Genomic DNA, 18,185 nt, shown 5'->3' on the forward strand with positions numbered 1-18,185 from the left:
ATCAATAATTGAATCAACATGTAAAAACATTATTTACTCAATTCATAAAAATTGTTAAAAATTTAACAAAATTCGTGATTCAAGCGGTTAGAGGGTGATTGAAAGAAATAAAAGAATCTTCTAGATGATTAGAGAAGAATCATATTTCTATTGACGGAATTGAGGCGTTGCATGATCGATGGATATTTTACGCGACATGGATGAAATCTGAAGCCGTGATTTTAAATTTCGGAACGACGCTATTAAGACCAAATTATTGAAGCATTTGGTGTGAAGGCATTTCCAAACATCATTTCGAAGTAATGATGTGACTTAAATCATAAACCTGTATCCGAACGATCCTGAAGGCAGATGTAGGCAAAGCATGGAAGGTGATCAACACTGACATCCTTTCTTCTAATACGATAGTATACGTTTTTCTTGATTCTTGAATGCGACTGAAAGCAATGATTATAAATTTTGTAAGGACACGATATGATCGAATTATTAAAGCTTTGAATATGGAGGCATTTCCAGAAGACATTCCGAAGTTATAATGTGACCTAAACGGTGAATCTCTCATCCGAATGGTTCTTCAAGGCATACGTAAATGAAGCGTGGACGGTGACCAATGGTGATCTACAACATTATTCTTTTACAAATACGATAGCATATGTTCTTCTCAAGTTTTGAATATATATGAGCTTCTTCTGTTGATAGATCATATGAGGCGAAAATGAAAGAAAATTTATTGTATTCCTTCTGAACTATTTCTCTTCTAAAATCCTTGATTCCTGATTGAGACAACAGTGTTGTGATATGACGCTTTGTCGAAATGACGAAGAGTCGGGTGGGATGCCACCTAATCATGTGCTGTATGCCATATAGTATGAAAGACTGGCCATCTTGAGTACGAATATGGTTGTCTCATTCTTCACTCACTTTTCTTCCTTCAATTTTCTAACTTACAAATTCTTCCAACTGTTTGTTGCATTGTTATTCCTTATCCAGTTCTTTTCATTCAAAATCCTATTCACACACTCTCCTCTTGCGTAGAGTCTGTTCTCTGACGATTTCAAAAGAAATGAAATAGTGTGATACGTGGAATCATACAACGAACATAGATATGACTGCAAATCGATAAATGGTGAACATATGCGAGCAAGGAAAAATGGATGCACCGATAAATATGGACATGGCGAAGATATCAAGTCAGATAGTTGTTCTTGCTACAGGGATCTCATCAGTACAGTAGATTACGTTAACGCAATGCACTTCGAATTGGAAGATTTCGATGAGAAATGAATCGCTAGTGAACCGTAATAATTAGATCAATTACAAAATAAGGAAGTAAAGTTGTGTGCGTCAGACAGAGCAAACTAGTATCAGGACGACGATCAAAGATCAAGGAAATTTTGAACAATGACTCAGACATGCAATTACTACGTGAAACATCCCTTCGTCGCAGGAAGATATTTGTCGTGAGGATTCAAGATGGAAGAAATCTTAAATATAATCGAACTTCGAAGGTGCTCTTCAAGAAATTGTGAAGTTCTCTAACTTGCGTAAATAAGTGATGGTGAATTCAATGCTCATACCCGGGTCAGTGACGAAAGTTTGATGCGGAACCATAAGTGGAGATGACGCAATGGTGACTCGACTGTGAACCCTTTTAAGAAATACGATATAACGATTAAGTTTCCACTAGATTGCGACGATAGTAATGAAAACCATGTGTGGTTATTAAAAGATAAACATATTAGTTCATGAAAGTGAATGTGTATCGTCCACGATAGATGATTGTTGTGATTGGTGGAAGGATGCGGCATAATTCTTAAAAGTAACTGTACACAACTGGTAATGACAAGAAATAAGTTAAAAGAATCGCGAAATAAAATCCTTGAAAAACAACGAGATAAATTTCTTAATGACAATTCGTAATATTCTAAAAGAATTGAGAAATGTATGGTTATATTGATTATTGTGGGTTTCAGACCCAATCCCAATTAAAAAGATATATGCTATACCAGTCGGATGCTGATCAAAGGTGAATTATGGGAATTGATGAATTTGATTGATGGAAGTGGACGGATATGATTGTGGATACTTTGGTTGATTGATGGTGTCGGCTTGAGTCTAACTGGTAGTCAATAACATAGGGGATGTGCTGCCCAAATTTTCAGAAATTACCCTACATTTAAGGAGAAAGAAGTATATTGTCGTTCTCGTCAGTACTCCAAATGATTGCGATTTCGGTTCTTGAGAAAGTGTTATGACCAAATCGACTTTATATAATTGGTCTTTGATTCTAGTTAGCTAATCAGCACTTGGTTTAATTGATCAATTAAAAGAGTTAATTGATTAACTTTACCAACAAATGGTTAGTTAAATGGAGGTCGATTCCAATTAGATTAAGTCAAATTTTGACATGATTTTCAGATCCGAAAGCAAAGCAATTAGCAATTTGGAGGAAATAATGACATTAACAGAAATTGGAAATTGAGTAAAAGTAGAGTGATGTTACTGCAAACATGCACGAGGTTTTATCCAGAAGAGTGCGCCCTTTTCAATAAATACGAGGAATAGAAAGTTATTGGTACAGGCGAATGAGAAGAATATTTCCAAGAACTGAAGGTGTAAGACAAAAGAAAGAGATGTTATCATTCGTAATGACGTTCCAAGAAGGACTTGAATGTACACTTCTTTTGAATGGCGATTGAATGGAAGTTGTTGTAAAATAACGGAAAGCTCGCAAATTCAAGCATCTAATGTAAGACGAAGACTGATGAAGTCCGCATGTGAACTCCGGGAAAAAGAGATGTTGGTCAATGAAGAGAAGTCAAATACGCGATCCGTGATGCGTTAAGCAAGGCTAAGAAAATAGCTACCGATGAAATTCGATAATTCTGTTCGTAAGAATTTAACTAATATAAATAAAAGCCTTCATTCCAGTGTGAACTCCAAAAATGACCTATCCAATAATAAACAAATTAATATTACTAAGAAAAAGAATTTCGTTATATTTAAAAGAGATAATAAATAATGAGAATGAAGAACTAATCAAGACAAGAAGTGGAATCAAAAGGATGATCAAGAAATTTCATAAAATAATCCAGGATATATGCAAGGTATGAACGTCAGTTGTGCCAGAATTGATTGGAAAATGAAGTAAAATGTCGAGAATTGAAGATGGGAATTTCATTCAAGGAATGCATGTAAGCAGGTATGATTGAACAAAGGTATTAATGGCGTACTGCCGGAGAAGAACGTTGCAATGAATCTCATGTCGGAATTCTTTAAAATTAAAGTGATGTCTCGGAGGTTCGAACGGATGATTTACCAAGGTTACCTCAGGGAATGAGGTAAGAATTTCTCGTCGGTTACTGCACAGAGTCAAGCTGATGTCAAAAGCCTGTATTGTATAACTCAATAGGGATGAAATAATAAGTGAAGGAAAACTTCAAAAATGTGCAATGAAAGAATAATGAAATAAAGAGTGTTTTGCGCTATGCACAAAAGTGGTCATGGAAAAAGAGAATAGAGGTATGAAGTTACGCGTCGATTATCACAAAATTGTAAGTTTGAAGATTAAGTGAACACAATGTACCAAGAGTATTTGGATAGTGTGATTTTATTTATTGATAACATCCTCGCTAATTCAAGTACTAAGGAAGACCAAGTTGAACGCCTGAAGATATGCTTGCGAAGAATTGAAAAATAGAAGTTGCATTCTCAACTTCAAAGATATGAATTCTGGTTATAATTGATTATGAGCTCCAGTATATGGTTAACTACCAAACAAGAAAGGTCCAATTAGGAACAGATGTTTCAAATAGAAAGAAAAGAGTGAATACCATTAAGATTGTAGGGAAATGGTTAAAAGAATTAAAAAAGTTGGAAATTGAAGAATAGGTTTTGATCCGTCTTCTGGGTTATGCTGATACTTACTTTGTTGTTGGATATCAAAGGTGATATTAATACAGATGATTGATGTTGACTTCAGTATGGGACGTTGTGAGCATCAAAGTTCGTGTTGATATCTAATTTGATATGAAAACAAAATGAGTATTAGTACCAAGAGACCAGGTTTTGAATAAAGTTATGATTCATTCCGTTCTAAATTAATATATTTCCTTTCAGAAAGTAAGAGATTCTCGCTCGATGATTCTACTTGATAGTGATTGAAAAGAAATAGAAGTATGCTACCAAGTGGTGAGTAGATGCAATTGCCGAGATTTTTCTTTTTAGCTTTTGAATAGATGTAGAACATTTCGAAGCATCAGACGTCATGAGCTCAGGACATCGGGTGGAGATGAATAGAAAATGCAAGAGACCGATTAAAGATTCTCGAATACGATTGGAAACGATCATAGGTCAAGCTAACCGAACAGAAGGAGACATGAAAAGTAGAGTAGAACAGTCAGTGAAAATAGAAAGTTCATGAACACGAACTATTAGAATTGGAAAGAAAAGAAGATTAGTGTGAATTAAGTTAGTCCTTTGAGACAATGAGATAGATAGAACGATTGTGAATGAGTTGGTCTTGTTGTCACAGGTATAACGAGTTTATAAGACATTCATGTGTGTATGACTACGAAGATTAATTTAGCTCCAAATGTATGAAGTAGAGATTGAGTTAGGAGTTGCATGAGCAACTGATAGATTTGATGACGGTAAAAGGCTGTTGAGTGGTGATTAAAGTGACGAGTTCCGAGAAATTTTAAGTAAGACACTTGGAAAACATCATGGTATATTCCTTAGCATGATTCTGAGGACAGAATCCTTTTAAGGGGGGAAGGATGTAACGTCTGAGAAATATTATGTAAAGTATTTTTATCAATAAATAATTATTATGTGATTTTATGTGAATTTTGGTGAATTATTCGATGATTGATATTAATATTTGGATGTTTATTTCTGATGAAATTAGGATATTTTAATTTTTAAGTATCCAGAATTAAATGTATATGATTTTGGTATTTTTCTGGTAATTTTTGGACTATCATATGATTTTATAAGGATTTATAGAATTAATAATGATTATTTCACGTGATTATAAAATTACTTTTTAGAATCAGAAATCGTCCCACTCCAATCGTTTTTGCGTTTTTACAACCCGAAACTCTTCCGAAAACTCCTTCCTAACCTAATCTGATAATTCTTAACACTTTCCGTATTTTGACTTTTTCAATCCGGGGTACGGTTTGACCTGTACGAGTCCCAGTATGAAATTTTCGATACGCAAATCATTTTATATATCGATAAAAGCCCATATTCTCAAAAGCCGAGACATTATTACCTTAATTTCTTATAAAGTATTTTATAGGAAGCTCGGTTTTGATAATTATCCAAATTTGGTATTAAAATCGTATCGTCTTTTTAGTTACTTAGCGGCTAAGTAACCTATTTTCGGATCCGGTCTGTAAATGTAATTATCGAATTATTGAATAAATAAAATATGTGATGGGTCTTTCGGCTATGTGTTGCTGTATTATTGATTGTTTGTGATTTGTTGGACGCGAAGATTAATTTTATAATTAATTATCGACCTGTATGAATTTAATTCATTTTAAAGTGATTTTTATTGAATATTTATTCTCGTAAATGTTAAAATTGTTTTAAAAATTATTTTTATGCTTTTAAAATTTCAATGTTTATTTTTAATAGTTTATAAAATTCATAAATTAATATTATATCAATTATTTATCTTTAAATGATTTTCTGATTTTATTTAATTGTAAAATCAGTATTTAATTCCAAAATGTTCCAAAAATCATGAAAATTTTATTTTATTACTTTCTGATTATTTCGAAAATTTTAAAATTGTTTCGGTAATTTTATGGCTTTTACTCACTTGCGCGTGTATCTGTTAATTCGCTAAAATACGGATCTGATGTGAATTCCAAGAATGATTCGAAAATCCTGAAAATTTTATTTTATTAACTCCTAATTATTTCGGGATTTTTAGAATTATTTTCGTAAATTTTGAATTATTTTACCTACTAAATACTCGTTAAATTCCTTTAAATTTACGGTGTCAGAAATAAAAATATCGTAGCAAGACGCGATAAAATTCCCTAATTAATATTCCCTTTCCTGTGTAACTCCTGCCGACTCTCTCTCGACTCAATCCTCTCTCTCTCGTTTCTTCAATCTCTCTCTGAAATCTCTCCCAAACTCTCAATCTCACTCTCGTTTTTCTTTTTCCAAACTCTCCCTCGATCTCTGCTCTCCCGCGCCTGGGTTTCTCTGTTTTCGATCATGTCTGCCGCCCTGTTGCTTTTCTGTCGCCGCCGTTTCTTTCTTCCGGCAAATTGCCACCGCCTTCTGCCTGCTTGTTTGGTATATATATACATACGTATACATAAGTGCGTGTGTGTTATGCTGTGATTTGTGGGTTGTGTGTTGCGCCGAGCCCGTCGCCGCCTGCTTCCGGTTGCCCCCGAATTTTCCGGCGTCGCGGCTGGTTGTGGGTCCTGGTGCGCGTGGCGCGTGTGTTGACGTTCCTGTTGTTTTATTAAAATTTCTTTGACTGGATTTCTCTTATTATGCAGAAAAAAATGATGATGAATAAAAATAAATATACGAATGATCAATATTCCCGATATTAATTATCTGTTCTCGATACGGGAAAATTCGTATTAATCGGTGAGGTTCTTATGGAAACCCGAAATTTATTGGGTACCGACGAATTTTACCGCCGTCGACGATGAGCCTCGGCGAGTCGACGGTGGGCTATGATGATTTTTATATGAGTCCTACTTTTATAAATTAAATAAATTAGTTTGTGATATTAATTATGAAACAAAAACGAATAATAATTTATAAATTGAATTCGTATTGGTGGCTGGGATTGATAAATTAGATTTTGGACTGGATTATATTGCGATTGTTGTTGTGTTTTGACGTCGATTTGATTTCGACGGGTAGGCCGATAAACAAAAGAGACGCTGCCCGATTTTCGGGTAACTGATTCCGAAAATACGGGAGTGTAACCCGTAATTATCGGAGACGTCGAATAACCATATATAATTATATTATATGAACTTAATTGCGATCGAGACAAAATAATTTATAAATATTCGATTACCTGTTTTTTTTTCAAACGATGAGTATACGTATTTTTCGAAAATAAATACCGAACCGATTTTGAAGATGTAAACCCTAATTGTTATGTGTATTTTAATAATACATATAAATATAAGTTGGATTATGAAATCGTATGGGTAGAATAGGATAGTGATGTGATGTTAAACGAAACGATTATTTGAATTAGGGTATTTTAACTCTGTAGGTCCTAGTCGGAAGACCCGAGATTTGACGTTCGACTAGGAACGATCTAGCGATTAGTCGCCGAGATCAACGAAGTTTCAAGCGAGGGACCTGTGCGTTGATATCGTAGCCAGGATAGGATAGTGGTCTGACGATAAAGCCACATGTTCAAGGAAATCCAAAAGTCAACCGATAATAGTGGTTAAAGCTTATTGAGGCAAGTATTCCCGAACTTTCTTTTAAATAATGCAAGTATTCCCGAACTTTCTTTTAAATACTGCAAGTATTCCCGAACTTTCTTTTAAATACTGCAAGTATTCCCGAACTTTCTTTTAAATACTGCAAATATTCCCGAACTTTCTTTTAAATACTGCAAGTATTCCCGAACTTTCTTTTAAATACTGCAAGTATTCCCGAACTTTCTTTTAAATACCGCAAGCATTCCTGATTTTCTTTTAAATTACAGCAAATATTTATTCGTTCATATTCTAAGTTCAGAATAGTTAAATGTTTTACATTTCGCTGCAATTACTCTGATTATGCATGTCCTTTCATTATTGTTCCTATAATTCGATTGCTCTCTTGAGCAAATACCCATTCTTTCGGGTTATTTGCGAACCCTGAATTGGGATGTTTTGAATTCAAAAAGATTTGATATCAAAATACTCCACGGGATGGATAATGATATTTTGGGGATTAAGTTTTACTTAATCCTAAGGACCGAAACATAACCGGTGCCTTGAGATGGGCCGTAGTGCGTGGGGACCCGACTGGATCTATACAGGTATAGATCTGCACTGTATCCTGACTGATCAGCAGGATATAGATGCGAACTAGTGTCCACTCTAATTTGTTGTTGATTGCCATTAATGGCATTCTCTCTCTCGAAAAAGTTTTATGATTCCAAAAACCGGACAAAACCCTAATTCTGGAGAAAAATTTGGGAATCTCTTGTCACTTTTGGATTTATAGTTAGAAGCTGGTGACAGCCAACATTTATTCGCTCAACTTATTCAAATAAATAGAATCGTTTAAAATTGTTTAAAGCTTTTTTCCGAAAATTTTCCTTTGATATTAATGCTTGAAAGTCAAATTATATACTTGCTGGACATTTTTGGCTCACTCTTGCTTTGTATATTCTTAATTCTTCCTGAAACATATAAGGATAAAAGTGAATAGCTTTGATAGACAGCAGAAGTTAAAGAATTCATCGCTGCGAGAGGTTGAAGATGTTAGAAGAATATGACAAGAGCATTAGTTTAAAGGTATTTACACTTGTATTGTAGTTGTTGTGAATCGTAGAAGGTTAGATTCTTGTTTCATACCATAACCTGTAAACGATCCGGATTCAAGGGGTTGATTGAATATTCTTTTATTTTATGTAAAGATTGTTTCGTGACACCAAATCATGACCCCGGATTTGGGTTGTTACAATTTTGGACAAAAATTATTAAAAGGATGCAATAAGAAGTGAAATTTAAAATTAAAGGATGCATTCTGCCAAAATTGCAAGTTTAAGATCAAACCGAAAAAGTGAATGTTTATAAGGGGTGCAAAGTGTCATTTACTCAATTTCTATACACATATTATATACAAAAGCAATATACCCACAATTAGATCTTGAAATTGCTTAGTATGAACAAAGTTGTGTGGTGCGTGGGACATGTGGTGAGAACAAATAGGTTTCAAAAAAAAGAGATGGAGCGTGAATAGGCTTTTACTCCGCTTAATTAAGTGCCTCGTATCCCCATATCTATGTATCTTTCTATATCTATCTAATATGTATCTTTTTATATCTATCTAAAGTGTGCGATGTTAATCTATATAAAATATTCAGGAAATATAGATTTTTTCGAGCTTTTACCGAACAAGTTCGAGCCGAGCTTTTAACGATCTTGATTTTTTTTATCATTTTTGGTTGAACAATAAGTTCATTTTTTCGTCACAAAATATAATTTCGTCACAAAATATAATTTCGTCGCAAGTTAGTAAGCAGGGGCCACGTTCTCAATAAAATAATAAATCAATTTACGACGGAATATATTATCGTATTTTATGAACTTACGACGGAACATATCGTCGTATATTAGTTACTCACGACGGAGTAAATGTCAGATGTTTTCTTGTGGGACCCACCTTTGCTAAAATAAAACATAAATTTACGACACAACTATACGTCGTAAATTAGTAACTTCCGACGGAAAAGAATATTTCGTCATAAATATTTCATCGTAAATTTAGGCAAAATATTTTTTTATTTAATTTCAAGTTAAAATTTTAATAAAAATAATTAACTTACGACGAAATGTTCAAATCGTCACAAGTTTAAATGTTTTTCATTTTTGTTTAATCGTGTCGTGCAGGATTTTATTAATAAAATACTAAACTTGCGACATTTTTGGGTTTCGTCATAAATAATTATGACGTTTTACTTTTTTCCGTCATAAGGTGGGCGTGCACTTTTTTTCGTCATAAGCTTGCCGTCGTAAATGCCTAAATTTGTTGTAGTGTAATAATCTACTAAAAATCATCGAATTTTATGTTTATGTTTGGGTTCAAGATTCCGTTAATTTTATAGCATTTGTTTTTGATTTGGATCGTTTTTATAACATTAATTTTGGGTTTCGGTTTATTTTTTTAAAAAAAATTCACACTCGACCCTAGTCAGTTTTTCTATTATATGTTTTTTTAATTTCATTTTATAATATATATATTTTTTTATATATTTCAAAAGTTATGAAAATTTAAAATAAAGTATAAACTATAAAACTATATAGGGTGTATATCGTCAAAATATTAAAATTATGGGGTGCATATCGTCATTATATAAACTTTAAAAAAAATTCTGACTTTACCCCAACAATATTTTGGACGAAAATTATTAAAAGGGTGCAATATGAAGAGAAATTTAAAATTAAGGGATACATTCTGCCAAAATTAAAAGTGTAAGATCAAACCGAAAAAGTGATTATTTATAAGGGGTGCAAATTGTCATTTACTCAATTTCTCTACACACATTATATACAAAAGCAATATACCCACAATTAGATATTGAAATTGCTTAGTATGAACAAAGTGGTGTGGTGCGTGGCACCTGTGGTAAGAACAAATAAGATTCAAAACAAAGAGTCGGAGGCTGAGTAGGCTTTTATTCCGCTTAATCAAGTGCCTCGTATTCCCATCTCTATGTATCTTTCTATATCTATCTAAAGTTAGCGATGTTAATATATATAAAATATTCAGGAAATATAGAATTTTTTTCGAGTTTTTAAGGAACGAGTTCGAGCCGAGCATGAGTCGAACATCCTAAAACTCGGCTCAACCTCATTTTGCTTAACGAACATATTTTTGTATTCGAGTTCGAGTTGATGAACGAGCCGAGCCGAACGAGCCCTTACCAAGCCGAGCTCGAGCTGTTCTTGGTTCGGGAACAACCCTAATTGTTTTTTGCCTAATTGGCCCTCCAATTTGTGGGGCCAGACATGTAAATAGTTCTGGATCACATAATTCATTTTACATGCAAACAAACACCGAAGTCCAGCTGGGTCTCAAATGAGATGGCCACTGCACAAAACCCATTCGATGTGCTGTGTAATTTGTACAGAGGAATTAAACACGCGGTGTTAGGGGCTTATCAAAAACATCAGTCATGTTGCATCTAATACAGACATTTACTTTGCTTCTCTCTTTCTGTTACTTCTAATTGGAATTTTTAATACATCTAGCTAGGTGAATTGGTAATTTATACAACATGATAAAACCGTTAAGGAATGTGTTCAAACAAACAGGGGCGGACCCTCATATGGGCTACGGTGGCGGTAGCCCGGGGTAAAACTAACGTTCCTCCAAAATTACTATTAGTACTTGGCAAAATATGCTATCTAGCCTCAGGGTGATTTTTTTTTTGTGTTCTGCATTTGTATATTAAATATTTTTTTTGAATTTCTTATTATCTAATTCCCTTTTAGCTAAAAAATAATTTTATTGAAAAATATAACAGTGAATTAATTAAAACCACTAATGAAGATTAATTATTTCATTAACATATTAACATATGATTAATAATATATCCTATTTACTTAATGTCTAGTAAGTATATCCTATTTTTCTCGTCATAGCAATAACGTACTTCAAAATAAATTAATGAACCATGACCATGTTTTAATAGGACCAAGTATACACATATTACGAATTATAAAAATAGACTTTGTGAGCAAATTATAAAATTTTAAATATTTCAATTTGAGAAACCCAAATCATGAACAAATAACTTATATTATAATTTAAAATAATAATTTTAGAGGTAATTATAATTTTGTATATTCCGTGTTATAATTTTAAAAATGAAAAATTTTAAATTATTTAATTTAAAATATTATTATAAATAACATTATACTATTGTAGTTTCCATCTATATGTCTAAATTATGATCAAGCCTGATCAACCCATCAATTTTCTTCAGAGAATTATACGGATGTGTTGGTTTTATTCACTTGATTTTTGGTTGGTCCCTTCAAACCAAAATTGTGTTTATTACACTGTAGCAAGATTAAACCAGCCAGGTAAATAAATTCCCAGTAATATTTAGAATATTGCCTTGTTTGCCATGTTGTCTAATACTAGAATGTAAAGTGCAAACTATAGCAATGTTGTAGAATGTAGAGCGCAGACTATGGCAAAAATTATTTTAGCTCAGGTCATTTTGCAATTCTGGTTAAGCCCCTAACTACAAATTTCTTAGTTTAATCTTTTTTTTTGCTAAATTTAGTTTAATCTTTAAACACAGTACAAATTACTTGGATTTATTTTCAATATTTTGATTAAATTTAAAACTACTCTTGGACCTTGGTGCACATATATATAGGAATCTAGAAAATTTTGGTTAAAATATTTGGTGAGGAAGCTCCCTACTATTATGATTTTATCTTTTAATTTCTTAAATTATCCCAACACAATGTATTCCCTTTGTTGAGAATGTAGATCCAGACCTCGGAAGTGAATTTATTGGTTCAGTTTTTATGTGAAGGAGAAAATTCGAAATCCGGTCAGAATAATGAGTTAAACGGTGTAAAGAGTATGAACATAATTTTCATCTGGACCTTGTACTAGGCATTCAAAAAAATAGGGTGAGAAACGATACAGTATATAAAAACAGAAGCAATGATATAGCTACTCAAGTGTTAAATGATGGAGCTTGGAATATAAGAAGACTGGACCATATATTTATATGATGAAGCAAAGCTTAAGAGAAGAGTGGACTTTCAAGTGTAATGGCAATAATAGTAAACGCAGAGTCTAGGTGCCCGCCATTTAAGGCTTTTGTAGCAGCTAGGGTTTATAAGGCTATGAGAGTGGTATTTGCTATTAGTAAAATAAAATGTTAGGAAATCGAGGAAAAAGGGCTTACACAATTCATAACTATGAAAACAACAGGTGATTGAGGTAAAAGCTAAACAGCCTCATGCAAATGTCCCTTTCTTCTTCCTCTTCCACTCTCCCCCACACTCTATACCCTCCCTGTCTCTCTCTCTCCCCCCCTCCATATGTTCTCGGGAATGCCAACCATACATTCCTCCTCCCTTCCCCCGGCCCTAACACCCCACCCCACACCAAACACCTAATTATTTGTATATAGAATTCTAATAATCATCCCGGAACCACAATTTAAAATGATTCATGATAATAAAACTATTCTTCATAATGACATGGCAATTAATGTGGGATGTTTTTTTTGAGATTGTTGATCTGAATATATGAAACTCAATCCAATTAAAAAACATTTTTCATTTAGAATTGATATGGTAGTTAAGATTTTTCAAAGCTTGAGCTAGGCTGTTCTCCTTCTCCTCCTTCTACAGGTACAGATAACGTTGATAGATACACACCTACATTATCTCTTTAAATTCCCAAACTTTAAAATACTATTTCATATTTGTACTTTATTTTGCAAGTGAATGAGCTTTAATTTTGCTTCACCCACTTCAATTAGGTTAGAGATATATGATTTCTGATTTTCAATTCTTACATTGAAATGGTAGTTAAGATAATAAATGATGTAGCTTTCTGGATAGATATGGTCGTACGGATTACATAAGAAGAAAATTTTGAAATGTATTGTTAGTTGGAAAAACTGGAAAATAAGTTAAACAAATATTTTGGAAGAATAAACACGAGTTTCAGAACAAATTATGTACTAAATTAAGGAGTAAAAGTGATGTCTGGTCTAAAACAATTTCATGCATGTGTTATTTTTTATTTTTACCAATTTGTACGAGTAGTACAACTCGGGAATAAAAGGTTGATGCAGACAAAATTTCAGTATCTTAACCTTGTTTTTCGTTTAAAAAATGTTTTTATAATTTAAACATGTGACATTCGGTGTGCTTGGAAACAAATTGGCTGTTTTGTAAAGACCTTCCCCATTTTGACTCTAAAACCAAAAAAGTTTTTGTTTGTAAGCTTTTTATGATCACTTTTCAGTCATTTAGATTGCAAAAGAGGAGGACATGAAATAAAATCGATTAAAATTCGTGATTTTGATCGGGTCAGAACACAGTAGGTATATAGTTCTTTAGATGTTGGAATTGTATTATTAATAAACAAACATATATAAGGGATTAAAGGTGAGCTTTTTTAGTCTTGGAATTTTTAATTGTAAAGAACACATTGAAAAGCGAGGTATTAATAACCTACAAGAAGGAAATATGTATATGTACAGGGAGATATCAAGAATATAAGATCTTTGTCAAGAGCTACTCATTTGTTTAACATGATATTAAAATTCACTTTATATTTTATTAATTAAATTTAAATATCTATTATTTGTATTGTTTTGATTATATTTATTTTTTTGTTTTCAATCATAAAGAAACGTATTTTGGAAAATCGTAGAAATTAGTATTGAATAAATAAGGACATATTTTTATAATTTTGACTTGTTTTAATTGATCGACCAACACTTTTTAATAATGGTGGATCCCCTGTATTTACAACAACTAGACCAATTAAAATGTAAGTTTTAGTGTTTGGTATATATGCACGAGCACTTTTACAAAAAAGACTAATAGAATATAAATGAAAAAAAGAAGATAAATTGGGGTTATCTATCATTATTAGGTTTTCCCATCTTACATTATTGGAAGCAGTGACAAAATGTACCGACCTAATAAGGGATGAATACATACATACACACAGCTATGTGATGAGTTGAGTACAAGTAGCAAAGTGTTTTCTCTTTCCATCACCTCATTATCTTCAATTCCCAGCATACAGATCTACTAAGGTGGTTAGTCTGTCTGTAGTCTGTCCATCAATCAATCTTTTCTCATACACTGATCAGTCAAACCTTCCATCAATCAATCAAATCATATATCATTAGCCTTGTGAAATCAAGAACACACAGCAGGTGATAAACATGTCATCTTCAACTATTTCCCCACCGGACCACCACAACTTCTCACCCTCCGACCAGCTTTGTTATGTCAACTGCTCTTTCTGTGATACTGTCCTTGCGGTAGGCGCGCACACACACATAATATAAGTTCATTTAATGAAAGTACAAATCTTATCATCTTGTGCTATTATAACTAAAGTACAACTAATTTCTTTTATGTGTGGTTCAAATTAATATATATATATATATATATATATATCAGCTTGTGATATTACTTTGATTCATTTGTTGTGTGTTTGAAGGTGAGTGTTCCTTGCTCCAGTTTATTCAGGACTGTTACGGTTCGATGCGGCCACTGCACTAATCTCTTCACTGTGAATATGAGAACCCTGCTTCTTCCTCCACCTAATCACCTTCATCAGCTTGGAAACTCTTTGTTTTCTCCTCAAACTCACGCGGTACTATTTTATTACAATTTCATATTGTTACAAGCTGATTAGTTAATTAAGTAGGTTTGTTATATTATGTATGAATTATTACAAAGTTTTATCTTTATGTGACATTTTTGTTAAATAGTTTATCCCAACTGAGACTAAAATGCTGAAATCAGTCAGCCATAAATTGTTGTACATCAATATAGGGTTATAAAGATAGAATGTACAACTAGACATGTTTTTTAAAATTTTAAGACTGTGTTTATATAATTTGTGGTACTTCATTTTCAAATTTTGCAACAGATCACGTGCCGATCATGTGTATGCATTTGGTTTGTGTTTTGCAGGAGGAGATTCGAAGTTCAGCATCTAATATGCTCATGAATCAAACCTGCAGTCCTGCTGACTCTCTTATTCCTAATATTCGAGGAGGTATCAATGAACTTCCTAAACCTCCAGCAAGTAACAGACGTAAGATAACTATATATTCATATATGATATATGTTCAGTTAAACAACTATACTCAAAGTGCAGTCCTGTGTATAAACTTCAAGAGCTTTTCCACCAGAAAGTGCATTTTGTGTGTTTACTCCCAAACAGTGCTTAACTTCTTTTTCTCGAGGGGAAAGAGTGTTTTTGGCCAGTTATTTCATGTGTTTCCTTTTTCAGATTTTATTTCACAAATGTAGCTAGCTACTTTATTTACAGTTCCATTATTTGTCAACCCCCTTCTTTCTGATAGCCCTTCATTTTAGAAAACAGTGCTTGCTTTAGAAGGTTTTTCATGTTTTACTTTCAATGAAGACTAGGTCTCACATAATCATTCAGATCATATCTATACATTTTAATTTATTTACAGTTTTTTTTAGTTTTAACCTCATCTTTTGCATTTTTACTTTCACACAGAAATGTGCCTGTGTGTATAATGGAAAATGTTTTCTCCCCCGGAAAATAAGATAAAGGCTTGAAGAAATGGATAATAGAGATAATGATGAAGTAATGATAGACACTCACACAGAAGTTACATAGATAAAGAGAATCAAAGGGCAACCCTACAAAAAGTCAGCAAATTTATTTGTGTAATTATGTATAACATTTGTCTTTTATATGTCGATCCGTATAATGCAGCTCCAGAGAAACGACAGAGAGTCCCATCTGCTTACAACCGCTTCATCAAGTAAGCTTTAGGAGTAACATTTTTTCCCCTTTCTTTTCTCTTGAAATTCAAGTTCGTGTACCCACATATTATAAATGTTAAATGCTAATAAATGAATTAGCATCCAAGATTTTGATGAATGTGCTAGGTAATTTTAATTTGTAATTGTTTTGATAATTGCAGAGATTAATTAGTTCATCAATCTCGATAAATGCTTGTTTAACATGTGTAACAACTGTAGGGAAGAGATCCAACGCATCAAAGCCGGAAATCCTGATATCAGTCACAGAGAGGCTTTTAGCGCAGCTGCAAAAAATGTAACAATATATACCACTGTTTCGATTTCTAATTATCAGCTATACTAGCTAGGGTTAGCATATAAATATTCATTTGTTTGTTTGCTGATTTGCTCTAGTTAGCACTAGCATGAATATTGATATGTAAATTTATTTGTTTCCTTGCATTAGTGGGCCCACTTTCCTAACATTCACTTTGGACTTTTGCCTGAACAATCCGTGAAGAAAACTAATGTATGCCAACAGGTACGTACTCTTCTCTTTAGCCCCCAGCCTTAAGAAAGCTAGTGTGTGTGTATGTGTGTCTGGGGTACTATATATATTAAAGTTAATGTAATTGTAGGAAGGAGATGATGTACTGATGAAAGAAGGATATCTATCTGCAGCTGCTAATGTTGGTGTGTCCCCATATTAAGCAGGCTATAGCTGTTAGGGTTTCTTGTGAACCCATCTTTTTATGTAACTGCATGTTTATTGTTCAACATCTACCATTTCCCTCTTCCTTTTTTTGATGTATGTGTCTAACAAGCTGCTATTTCCTTGACTGTCACTCCCTGTATATCTAGCCTAGCTGTTCTCTACTTTCATAACATTGTCATTCATCTCTCGCTTTCTACCTCTTTATCACTGTATGTATATATCTACGTTTGTTTGAGATCATTTATTAAACAATACTAACCTATAACCGGTGCGTGATTGCTTTTAACATTCGATAATTTTTAATAATATATTTTATAATATAATTTTCAATAGTTAAAAAATAAATTGAAGAACATAATAAATTATCACAATATATGTTTTATAATAATTTGAGACTTAACTGAAAATAAATAATATAATATGTTGTTCACAGGACTCGAGCGCTGAATATGTAGAAATTGTTAAAATAAAGAATATAAAAATTTAAATATAATAAGCTCTTGACGCGGTTCGAACCCTGAATCCATGAGAGCAGTTTAAATATTAATATATTAATATTTTATAATTGCATCCAACGATTCTCATCTTTCTGATTTTAGATCTGATGGTTATTATTTGTCGTACCTAACAATTGTACCGAGCAACCGACTACCAAATATAGGGTGTTCTGCTTATAATAATATAGTATAGATAGATAGATGAACATGTAAGTACTATGCAACTCCAGTGAAAGTCTATTTACGTCCAAAACCTAATATTTCCTGATTATATTGGACCGATTTCTGTAGAATCAGGCATTGGTCGAATCAATATGGCCAAACCTAGTGCTCTTCGTCCAAAATATCTTACTATTAAATCTACTAATTTTAATAAAAAATAGTAATGTATATTTCACTAAATTTTGATCATATATTTGTATAATTTTGACATAAAATTGTTTTAAATATCAATTTTACTTATGAATGGATTAATTTATTGACTAAAAAGTGGGTTACACTACAAGAAAATAAATTCGACTGATTTTATATTGGTCGTTATAAAGGGAGTCGAATTTAGGATATCAGTCATATATAACTAAATTTAGTCGGCTAATTACGACCGTCTAAATTCAACCGAAGGAATTCGACCCACGGGTCAAATTTAAACCCCAGTTTTTTAAACTTGAAACTTCAATATTTTACTTGAAATTTGTAAATACCTCCAAATATTCATAAAATTTGAATCCCGCCCAAAAT

General features: G+C 32.8%; 1 protein-coding gene across 2 annotated transcripts; it reads left to right on the forward strand.

Moving 5' to 3' along the window:
* The first annotated feature begins 14,389 nt into the window (after positions 1-14,389).
* Positions 14,390-17,185, forward strand: LOC141724170 (axial regulator YABBY 1-like). Of its 2 annotated transcripts, none has more exons than XM_074526190.1 (7): positions 14,390-14,764; positions 14,947-15,102; positions 15,426-15,510; positions 16,207-16,255; positions 16,476-16,551; positions 16,702-16,776; positions 16,874-17,185. In XM_074526190.1, the coding sequence occupies exons 1-7, from the start codon at positions 14,666-14,668 to the stop codon at positions 16,943-16,945; spliced, it is 612 nt and encodes a 203-aa protein (XP_074382291.1). In that variant the 5' UTR covers positions 14,390-14,665; the 3' UTR covers positions 16,946-17,185. The 2 variants fall into 2 exon arrangements, with proteins under 2 accessions (XP_074382291.1, XP_074382290.1); XM_074526189.1 differs by having other exon boundaries at positions 14,393-14,764; positions 15,426-15,549.
* The last annotated feature ends 1,000 nt before the right edge of the window (positions 17,186-18,185 follow it).

The sequence above is a fragment of the Apium graveolens genome, chromosome 5 (assembly GCF_009905375.1).
Source record: "Apium graveolens cultivar Ventura chromosome 5, ASM990537v1, whole genome shotgun sequence".
Taxonomy (NCBI): Eukaryota; Viridiplantae; Streptophyta; class Magnoliopsida; order Apiales; family Apiaceae; genus Apium; species Apium graveolens.